Source organism: Solanum verrucosum, unplaced genomic scaffold (genome assembly GCF_900185275.1).
Source record: "Solanum verrucosum unplaced genomic scaffold, falcon-dt-bn FXZP01000103.1, whole genome shotgun sequence".
In the NCBI taxonomy this organism is placed as follows: Eukaryota; Viridiplantae; Streptophyta; class Magnoliopsida; order Solanales; family Solanaceae; genus Solanum; species Solanum verrucosum.
The window spans coordinates 4,921,617-4,932,843 of NW_026020048.1; the positions used below are offsets into that span (position 1 = coordinate 4,921,617).

Here is an 11,227-nt window from a genome sequence, read left to right on the forward strand (position 1 = left end):
TCAATGTGGAACTTTTCAACATAAACCTAGATTTAGTCGAAGGTATCACATCGGGTGAGAAATCAAAAATAAAAATAACCTTGACATATTATTTGTCCATTTTAATTTGTCATCAAATCATGTAAAGTCCAAAGTAGAACAAGTGGTAGTACAATTTATTTCTCCGAAAGTCAAAAAAAAAAAATCAATAGTCAGGATATCCGGGAAAAGGAGTAAATATGAAAAGGTTTAGTATGCAAAAGACAAATAAGCTAAAGTTTAGAGGATCTTACGGTAATTATGAGAACAAAATCGCAATACATATTCTGTTGACAGAACCGTGCATGGAGTAATATTTTAAAAAGCCCTATTTTTTTCATTCACTCAAAATGGCGAAGAACAAAATTGGCCACCGTAGCTCCGCCACTACACGGCGGCTGAAGATGTATAATTGTAGGCCGAAGCGTGATCGGAAGGGGAAAGTATTGAAGCACGAGTATCAATCAAAGCAGCTTCCGTCAACGAGGATACAACCAGATCCCCGATGGTTCAGTATGTACTCTCCCCAAAAAGTTTTATGAATGCATGTAGAATCTATTCGTTCGTCATTATAAGGTTAATTGTAACTTTCAGGTTTTATATATAGTTTGTGATACAAAAATTGGTCGAATTGACGACGTTATTAGTGAATTGGATCACAGGAGCAAGGTGTATTAATGTTTAATTTTAGCTGAATATGTTTTGATTTTCTTATTGTTCAATTGCTATTATGGTGGATTATATGTGAATCGTCTGAAATTGATATGATTTTCGGGATTCTACAGTCAATACTCGGGTGATTAGTCAGGAGAAATTGGAATCCTTTAGAGAAGAGATTCCGGATCGGCTTTCAAGTAACTACAATATCATAATGAATGGAAGTAATTTGCCCATGTCCCTTGTGAATGAGCACAAGAAGGTATGCATAGTGTCTTTTCCTTAGTCTATTTGCTTAAGAACTTGATTTGTTTGTCAATCTCTATCCGACTCACTGTAAACCTTTGTATTGGTCATGGGATAATTTCTTCCCATCAGGCCTTGGTGGACAGAGTTACTTGATAGTGAGCTTCGTGTTATGTAATATATATTGAATAGCTCATAAATAAGAGCACGATCTAGATGTTTACTTAACTTGTTTAGTTGGAATAACTTGACTTCATTAAATAACAATGATGAACTTTGGTTCCGTTAGCTCCCTGATCTTACTTAGCCTAGTTTGTTTCTGATGTATTCGAGCTAACACACCTCTTGTTTGTAATTATGCAGCATGCATCTTGATGCTTTTTATATATAACGTGTTATGCACTGGCTAGATCTTGCTACACTCGTGCTTGATTCCCCAATTATGTTTTACTAATTTCGTCCTCTTTTACCTTTGTGAAGAAAGGAAAAGCTCATCAACTTGGCAGTAAGCCTTCTGCTGGAACAGAGAAGAAACACGCAAAACATTTTAAATCATTAGCCAAGAAGGCCGACACGCCGTAAGGTATGAAATGAGATTGCACAATACTAAAAGTTTATGCTTGTTGTTTCTGTGAATGCACTCTTGTACCGAAAAGGAAAAATTGTTTCTAAGTATGCAGTTTTTAGAATATTAGACTGAAGCTTAAAACATATAGAAAATATTTGAATCAGTTGATATTTTATCATTCACTAATAAAAAATTCCTTTTGTGAGTCGAGGATCTATTTGAAACATCCTCTCTACCTCAAACTCCACTTGTTGAATTATACCGGGTATGTTGTTAATCAAAAAATCATTTTGCAGATCACCCCCTCCTGCGATTCATGAAGAGATAGACCATCTAAATCCGACCTTTTCCCCAAGATGATTCAAGGGAGAAGCCAAGATAAGATTGGATAACTCAGATTTTAGTAAATTAGTAGATACTTTAGTATTCGAGAATTTTAGGGTGAGGAGGATACAAACCCCCATCCTAACTGCTGGCCTAAAGAAAAGTCCTACTCCCACTCTTTCAATTTATTTGTTTTTATTTTGACTTATTATAAAGTTTTAAAAAATATAGAAGATATTTCAATCTTATGATTTTAAATTAAAGATATGTCAAATTTATCAAAATGCTTTTTAATTTTTTGGTCTTAAATATTTCATGTCATGTCTAAAGTTAGAATTATAAAAATTGTAAAAAAGGAAAAAACATTCTTTTATAACAGACTAAAAGAAAAGTAAGGCAAATAAATTCAAGCGGATGAAATAACTAGTACCATGTAATTAATTTTTCAAATAATTTTGAAATTCTTCAAAAATGAAAAAGTGTTAATAAGATAGTCATAAGACTTGCACAATCTTTTTTCTTTTTAAATAATTTTTTTAGTGTGTGAATTAGATTGAGGAGCTAATTTTACATAATAAGCCAGTAATGCAAGAAAAAAATGATCAAAATAGTTGTGCATGTTGTTGAACCGACAATGCAAGATAAACATAATCAAAATAAATGTTAAGGATGACGAATCTAATAGAAATATAGATACATTATTAATTGTAAGTAAACTACAAATGTTCCTCTAGAAGAGTATGTAGATAGATGACGAATGTTCCTCTCGAAGAATAGATCGATAGATGTCATCATACTACAAATATTATTAGAGCAGATTTATACATGAATAATTTTAAATTGGGAATTCATTATTAGGAGAGCTGTATCTAACTCTAATGCTATATAAAATTAGATTGTCCAAGCTTTATATGAAAATGATTCATATCACTAACCATCATGTGAAACTTTTTTCATTTTTTAACCTAAATGATCAAATACTTATTCTTAGAGATATGTATGTGAATCATTCTTATTAGACAACTATTTTTTTAGGGTGAGCATTTCATGATATCTAGCAGGCATATTCTAATCATATATCCTCCCCCACCCCCTATATTTCTGAGAACATACAACATGAATATCTACAAAAGTCCAGAATAACACAGACTCAAACATGAACAAAAGTTAGTCATGAATTCCTTTGCCCGGAAAATTACACTATATATACAACATCAATTCTTTTGTATATACAGTAGGACTATGAACTCCTTAATTGGTACTGGACTCCTATAACATTCTTCCAATAAAACCAACAACAACATAACCCGTGTAATCCCATAAAGTGGTGTCTGGTAAGGGCAAGGTATACGCAAACCTTAGCCCTACCTCAAAGGTAGAGAGGCTATTTCCAATACAAGCTCGACTCAATTCTTCCAATAAAACCAACAAGACTACACAATCCAAACAGTGCAAAAGAGAACCTTGCTTACATTAGATAACCTGTGATCGAATGGATCGCTCCACAAGCAGTGAAACAGAAACAAATATAGTCAATACAGAAGCAACAGACCATGTTGGTGTCAAGGCCAACGAACGAAGTTCTTGTGTATCTTCTCCAGACATTTCAGCCAAATGTCTTTACAACTAATCTACCAGAACTTCAAATTTTTAACTTTTAACTTCAAATCAAATTAAACTCTACTAATTACAGAAAAAATCAAAACTTTCTGTCAGTTCACTTGACTGATAAGTTCTACTAGCAACATAAAAACCCAACCTTTCTTGCATTTTCCTTAGTACAATAAATCAAGAATCATTGTCCCTCTACTGTGAATCTTTTATAATCTTTCACATTCTAAAATAGTGAAATCTGCCACTTGGGGTATGTTTCTTTAGCTATTCCAACAAAGACTGAACTTTCAAAAAGATGTATTGACTCTGATTTGGACTCAAACCAACCAGCAAAAAAAAAAAGAAGCTACCAGCCAGCAAAAAAAAGAAGAAGCTAATTTGACCCACAATTCTTGATTTGCCAATGCAACTACTACAGATTTGATTTGATGTCTAGACCTAAGACCCACCAAATAATTTGAGGTAATAAAATGATACTTGAAACTAAAAACAACTACTCTTTACACTAATTGCAGAAAGGTCCAATCTTTATGGGGTTTTGAGTTTAAAATAGCTGATTTTGTCTGAGTAAAGAGTGTGTCTTTTAGGAACATGTTAATTAAAGAAAGAACATTACTTACTACAGAAAAGAAGCAAAATAAAAGACAAAAGAAAGTGTGGTCATTTGAACTAAATAATAGTGAAAAAATATTGAAAAGCAGTGTGGGAGCTTCTTTGGGCATTGATGTCTGAAAATGAGCTGGAGCAAGTAAGAGTAATTAGCTTCCTTGTAGTTTCTGGGGCTCTAATTTCTTTGCTACTTCGTACTGAATACTGACAGATAGACATCCACCAGTTCAGGTAAAAAAAATAAAAATACTACGTCAATGAAGATTGTAGTGAAGTGATAAATATTTCTTCGTTCTTATTCAAATGTCTCATATTTGCTTTCCATGTGTATGAGATCGTCTTTATTAGAGAGGGATTTATTCTCAATGTAGAGCTTTCTAGCGCAAATTCAAATTTAATCGACTATATATATATATTAAAAAATTGAGAAGAATATACTAGTAGTATAATTATTTTAAGTCTTCGATGAATCTCTTGCGTACCCTACCTCCAAAACTCTATGAATAGGGGTGTGAATACTTTGGTAGATATTAAATTATCTTGGTGCATATATACTACAATTTAGATTGGTATTTGATATATATTTGATATTTATAAAAAAAATTATGAAAATATTAAATATTGTACTGAAGTACATATACAATTGATATATGTTATATCGTTACTAACAAATATATAAAAATATATTTCGAGTTTAAATTATAATAAGAATGAAGTCACTTTTACTAATCAGACATCGAACAAGAAAAAACACAACACAAATAAATTGATCAACCTAGTTACTAGTTGTTGTTTTTTCATAATCTAGCTACTAATTGTTGAATGTGAGGAGCATGACGTTTGAGCTTACGATTAAAAAAAAAACTAATGAAAAATTCTGTCAATTGTACATTTTAAATAGTCTTTCACTTATAAAGTCAACAATAATTTACTGAGTATATATCTTTTAATTAATGAACCAATAATATATCTCACGTTGGTTGGTAAAATAATTTCCCTGGGTTAATTTTTACCTCATAAGTAATTGCTTAAGTTAATTATACAAACAAAATATGATGATTATTTACATTATTAATACAATTTAATCACGTCAGAGCATGCTAAGTACTAATATTTATTCTAAGATATTAATTAACGTAAAAAATTAGAAAGAATTACTTTAATTATTATTTAAATAGTTTAATTATGTAAATATTTTTTGAGTGTAAGAAAAATAAGAAATGGGATTCACTAGGTGGATGATGTATGCAAGAACGTGGATACACAAAACAATAACAACTAAATATCTAGTATACTACCTTCTACTAATATTATATTACTATAATAATAGTGTAGGAAAATTATTAGGGGCGGAGTCAACGAACGATAAAAAGTTATACCGTATATATAAAGTTAAATTTATTTATTATGTATATATAGTATTAGTAGATAATGAGTTTCAACTTTTCCAATTGTATTTAACTTCTTCATATTTCAGACGATTGATCTCTTAATACAAATTCTGATTTCGCGCTCGAAAAAATAATAGAAAGAGAACATGATGAGTGTATCAAGCTAGATGCTGATCTGTGGATCTTAGCTGAGCTAATTAGCTACAAATTTAATGATAAGGTCCATTTGATAATTAGTTACTCCCACTTGGTGATAAGGAGAGTTATTGATTATTGATTAATCATGATACAGATTACCAAGATATATTTATACAAGAATAGAAGAAGAAAAAAAAAATACTCGTACTTCTAATTATTGTGGTTAAATGAATAATGTATTTAATTGATTGAACCAGGAATTAAATTAAATTGCATATTGTACACTAATATTACTTTACATTTTTTTATATATATATTTTGATAGTGTAATTTTTTGACAAATAAATACCTAAGGTGGATCGATTTCAACCCTGGTATTTATGATTTTCTTTTTTAAGAAAATTATATAGAAATGTCAAATGTATATATTGGTAATGTTTATACTAGATTTTGACTTGATTAAAAAAAAAAATATAAAGTCCATTCACGATGAAGTATGAACGTATCAATCTCTAATAAAGAATAGTGATAATTAAAGTGAGTTAAAAAGGTGGTAAAATAAAAAGGCAATAAGGATTAGAAAATTATTTAATGTGACTTGACTCTCAAATTGGTTTGTCTTTTAACACGTCAGCTTCATTCATTTTTATTTGTTCATAATTGATTTAGTACATTTCTTAAGAAATAAAAAAACATATTGCATCATCCATATTGATTATAAGTCATCTAATTGTTAAAGATAGGCGGATGGAGTAAGTGCTACTCAATCTCAAAGCTTCTATGACAACAAATAGCATAAGACATAAGCTAAAGGACGATAAAATATCTATCATAAACATAATTATTATAATTCATACATTTTAAATTCTGAATTCGTTTATAAATATCATCATCACATTATTTTGTGTGTGTAAACACAGTTACTTTCAATTGTGTGTAACATCCATAAAGTAAATAGATAAAAAGAAATAAAAAGACACAAAATGATAAGGAATCCATTGTACTCAACCTCATTTTATGTAAAACAAAGTTAAGTGCTTCTTTTGATGCATAAAGCCTCTAATAACTCAATAATTCAAAAATGGTAGGGACAAGAAGAAATCAGTAAATACTTTCTTCGTTTTATATTACTTGACGTATATTGATTTAATAAATCTCTTTAAAAAGCTTTAATTAGAGATGTATTTTATAAAATTAACCTTATTAATGATGTTTTGAACTCTAAATTTGATCAAACATTATTTTATGTAGTTATTTAATACTAAGAGAAAATATGAAAAAAAACACAATAAAACCCTCTAAATTTATTAAAATGAACAAGTAAAATGAAATAGAGGGAGTACTTGCAAGGGAGGATAAGGTGATTTTTTTAAAAAAAAAAATTAGTCTTGAATAAAGGATCAAAGCTTTAATTAATTAAGTAAAAAATGATATAAGTGAGTTGGGAAGAATTAAGGACTTTAACTAAGTAAATTTATTTATTTTTACGTAAGGGCCTATCAGAAATTACTTCTAAACCTTTCAAGCTAAATATAAGTTTTGTATATCCTTTATTCTTCCAAACCCTATTTATATAATTATACTGAATATATTGTTGTAATTAAGTAAAAAATAATTATGTCATGAGTCGAGATGATTATAATTTTAATGATTGAAGGCAAATATTAATATCTAGAACATGGCACATGAGGATAATGGGTGTCGGTATTTGCTAACACAAATCACAAAATAATTAAGCAAACAAGCTATTCAACTTATTGAGGATGTTACAAATAATAAATCGAAGGGACAGCTACATGTTAGGCACAATTAAATATATTAAATTATAATTAAGTCCCCAACTCCCTACGTGCCAATTAAATTAAATTAAAGGAGTTTCAAATTGAGATGGATTAATTTTCTAGTTTTTTTATCCTTTTGAAAAATAAAATCAAATAGTAATTAATTTGATTATAAATTTAGTAATTTGCAATTGACTGAGTAAAATTAGTATTGAATCATCAGCTCGTATCGTAAGGTGTTGAGTTAAGTTTCATAATGAGTGCAACCGGCCTCGTATTTAGTTGCCCTCGTTGAGTATGAAATCCTGAACAGATTGTCGGTGATAAGATATCTTTTTATCCCTTGACTTATAATCACATCAATCATAAGGTGATCTATCATCTCGATTAGATTATTGTCGAAAAATCTCTCTCCACTTTATTAAACTCTAAGTCAAAATTTTATGCAGCAATTCAATTCACTGCAGGCTGCAGCGCACAAACACTGAAAACCCAGAGAATAAAGCTTCAATCTTAAACAAGTTGAGATAAACAATATGAATCATTTCCATTTAAGCTCATACCAATTCAATTCCGTAAATAAGACAAAATTCGAAATAAACATTAAAATAAAATACGAGATATCTATATTTTCGATCCGCATATCAATCTCTACTAGGACTAGAAAACTCTCAGAAAGCAATGGACCTAACTTAAAGATGTAAGAATGATATAGAACAACTCAATTTCAGAACTGTGCAATGGCTGCTGATGCCATTGAGGGTGCTACAGGAGTTGCAAGTCTTAAATGAACCGTCCATTTCAATTTTCACCCAACAACTCAGCCTTACTAAATAGTTCCTCCTGAACAGGAACTTCCTTCAGTTGTTGTGATGAAACGACGTCAGCAATAGCTTTGAGAGCAGCTGTGGCTTGATTGTTATCCACGGCTGTGTCTGCCTCAGTGACAAGTTCATTTTGCTCATCAGAGGCAGCATCATCCAGCTTTGGAGGCGGAATTTTGCCTCTTTGCCAATCATGGAGAACCATCTTGGCAGCAGTCTTATAGTCAGGTTCGCCTCCCTGGAAAGCACACATAAAGATTATACCAACTATAGTCAATCACTACTCTGTGGACAACCATAAGCACTAAAAGAATAGTATACACCTAGTTGAAGGATATTAAGCACATTGCTGAATTGTAACCCAATTGGCCAAATATATCAATCCTAAACGTGTTGGTAACAAATACAGATTTTATCGTAAATCCCAGTAGAATAAAGATATATATAAGATTGAGATACCCTTTGACCCAAACCCAAAAATACTCTAACTGGTGCAACTATGGTGTCAGCATCCTCTTTGTTCAGACCAGCTATCTCTAAGGATACTGAAGCAACAAAGATAATAATCTAACTCTGCTTTCCATCGATAATAATAAAAGGAGCAAATTATAAAGTACTAATAGCTTTTTGTATCCAACTGATTCTATCTGCCAAATTCAGTTGCTGCTCAATGTGCAATATCTGAGTTCTCAACCAACTATATCGTTAACATATACTAGTACTTGTAAAGAAAAATGCTAGTATTATCCATGCTACACCATTGCTACGTCATAATAGCTCTGTTTCGACTCCACTGTACATTCTCGAGTAGTAGCATCTAAGTTACTAAAACACTCGGTTACCTAATCTTCTTTTGTCTTCTCTCTTGCATCTCCAGTTTCACTATTCTGCAACAACCTGAATTTAAGTATCTTTTGAAGCTGTGTTACAGGCTTGACTTGTTTGGACTTGGTTTGCTTAGGATCTAACGTAGGCCTTCCTGGGAAAAGGTTAGCTTCAGAAGGCCCCGCCTCTTCATGGACCACCGGAGGTGTATCTGCAGAAACGTTTACTTGGTGATAAAATTCCAGATTGATTTGAAGAATTTTTGTTTTTTTTATATTATCCAACTAATATGCAAAAATCATGAAACTAGAAATACTGGATGCAAGTCTTAATAGAAAAAGACATGCGCCAAGGAGTCGTGGACTAAAATTCTGAAGGCCCCCTCCTATTTTTATGTTTCATTGTGTCGAATGCAACATTATGTTAGAGGACAGGTTCCAGAAAAAAACGTACTCCATTCATATGAACCTAAAAACGACAGATTCCCTGGTTCACAGTCTACTATGTGCCTAATGTTGTCAAAAATTATCATTCACGGATACCAGGAGGCAGCCCAGTGTCAGAATTGCACCAGAAAACCAAAATTAGAAAACAGTAAACTAATCTGCACCCCTAAAAAACATCTAACTGCAGTTCAGTTATAAAGAATCAAGTTCCGACCCCAGGCAGATTTTTGTATGATAGAAACAAGCAAAGAAGAACTCCCTCTTATTTTTTAAAAATATTTTTTGGGATGAGATGGAACACCACCAGCAACGTTGAAGCTAGATTAAAGTAATCAAAAAAGTAGCTCATTCCTTCTCTTGTTCTATTATAATATGTTGCGGAGAGGAACATGGCTTACCACTTTCATCAAAAACAAGGCATGTCCCAATAGTCTCATCATACTGTCCAATCTGCAAAACAGAAATAAACAACAGTTGAGATAAACACACTTCTACGGTACGAAAATAGCATATGGACTAATCAGCTTAATTGCCCAACGGGGGTTCAAATGCATGTGAGGATAATCAAAAGATACAACATATTTGGAGTGTATAACCACAATTGTTACACCCACTCTCCATTATATATACTTTGTTTTCCCTTCACCAACTCTTTTGTTCTAGAAAGATTTCAACTAACGACTCGCCAGAAAAAACAAGGGAGTTGAAATGGATACAATCTGTCTATATCTTTCTCACGAATGGAAGACAAAACTGTGAGGAGTGAGGACTGAGACCTATCAGCCATAAAGTTTTATTTAAGTGCATTATTGTCTATTTTGCAAGAAATAGCTAGACAGTAAAGTGAGTGCAATGTCACTGATGTAAGTGTGGTGGCCTTTTGGGGTGTAAGGATGTCAGCGGGGATCAAGATGACTGACCACTGTAATGACTAATGTCACTAAGGAGATAGATACCTTTATAAGAATATTACCACACAAACAACTAATCTCACTAAGGAGATATATTATAATTCTGTAAACATGATTGATAAATTCAAAACAAAAATGAACTTGAATCAGCCTCGAAACACCAACTCACCAGCTTGATTTTACCATCGATGGTCAAGATGGGGTTTAATGTGTCAAGACCCTGCAAAAAAAAAGTTTCAAAATTAAAGAAACAAAGCAATTGCAATAGTTTTCAAGAAGCAATGAGTAACTAACAAGTCAAAAGAAATTAAAGGAAAGGCCAAAAGGGTTATCACTTAGTTTTGAATCTATAAGAACATCAAAACATTGAAACACAAAGGTGAACTTGGGATCATACCGAGAGAACATATGGTGCATTTGGGGGAATGTAAATTTCGCAGGGAAGGTCATCCAGATCAAGCAATATATACTCTGCTTCCTCCATGTTGTCATCACAAAGTGACTGCTTTTCCATCATACAGCGCAGCAGAAAATAACAACACCAAGAATTGTGATGGATGATACACACAGAGGAAGGGAAAGAAGTGAAGGAGAAAAGCTGAAAAGAGAAAAGAGAACGTGTAAAACAATGACGAAGGAAAACCTTACTTTTTCATTGTACAACAACTTTATATATAGATGCCATACTGCCCCATAAACTTCAATCAATGACATAATGCAGCAAATGTATTACGTATTAAACAACAAACAAGACACCTTCTTCTGACAATCACCCTGTGCATTACTATTGTGCTTCAGAACATCAATTTTGTTAACTTCTTAAAATCTCCTTATATTTGAGTAATTGTGAAGTCAAAACAACATGAGTCATGTCA

The 11,227-nt window shown here is 31.9% G+C and overlaps 2 protein-coding genes across 2 annotated transcripts; one reads left to right on the forward strand and one right to left on the reverse strand.

The window, feature by feature from the left end:
* Nucleotides 1–368: 368 nt before the first annotated feature.
* On the forward strand, nucleotides 369–1,503 carry LOC125822035 (nuclear/nucleolar GTPase 2-like). Its single transcript, XM_049501413.1, has 3 exons — nucleotides 369–531; nucleotides 804–937; nucleotides 1,402–1,503. Exons 1-3 carry the CDS (start codon nucleotides 369–371, stop codon nucleotides 1,501–1,503), a joined length of 399 nt encoding a protein of 132 aa, XP_049357370.1.
* Nucleotides 1,504–8,748: 7,245 nt separating this feature from the next.
* Nucleotides 8,749–10,944, reverse strand: LOC125822034 (uncharacterized). The gene is made up of 4 exons (XM_049501412.1): nucleotides 10,750–10,944; nucleotides 10,522–10,572; nucleotides 9,840–9,891; nucleotides 8,749–9,206 (listed from the first exon to the last, which is right to left on the reverse strand). The coding sequence occupies exons 1-4, from the start codon at nucleotides 10,867–10,869 to the stop codon at nucleotides 9,013–9,015; spliced, it is 417 nt and encodes a 138-aa protein (XP_049357369.1). The 5' UTR covers nucleotides 10,870–10,944; the 3' UTR covers nucleotides 8,749–9,012.
* Between the last annotated feature and the right edge of the window lie 283 nt (nucleotides 10,945–11,227).

Bases quoted from the DNA above. Each gene is read 5' to 3' on its own strand.
- LOC125822035 (XM_049501413.1), top strand. From the start codon at position 369: ATGGCGAAGAACAAAATTGGCCACCGTAGCTCCGCCACTACACGGCGG. The intron at 532-803 runs GTATGTACTCTC...GGGATTCTACAG, and splicing joins ACCAGATCCCCGATGGTTCA to TCAATACTCGGGTGATTAGT. The intron at 938-1,401 runs GTATGCATAGTG...ACCTTTGTGAAG, and splicing joins TTGTGAATGAGCACAAGAAG to AAAGGAAAAGCTCATCAACT.
- LOC125822034 (XM_049501412.1), bottom strand. From the start codon at position 10,869: ATGATGGAAAAGCAGTCACTTTGTGATGACAACATGGAGGAAGCAGAG. The intron at 9,892-10,521 runs GTGAGTTGGTGT...TCTGTTTTGCAG, and splicing joins TCGATGGTAAAATCAAGCTG to ATTGGACAGTATGATGAGAC. The intron at 9,207-9,839 runs GTAAGCCATGTT...ACGTTTCTGCAG, and splicing joins CCTTGTTTTTGATGAAAGTG to ATACACCTCCGGTGGTCCAT.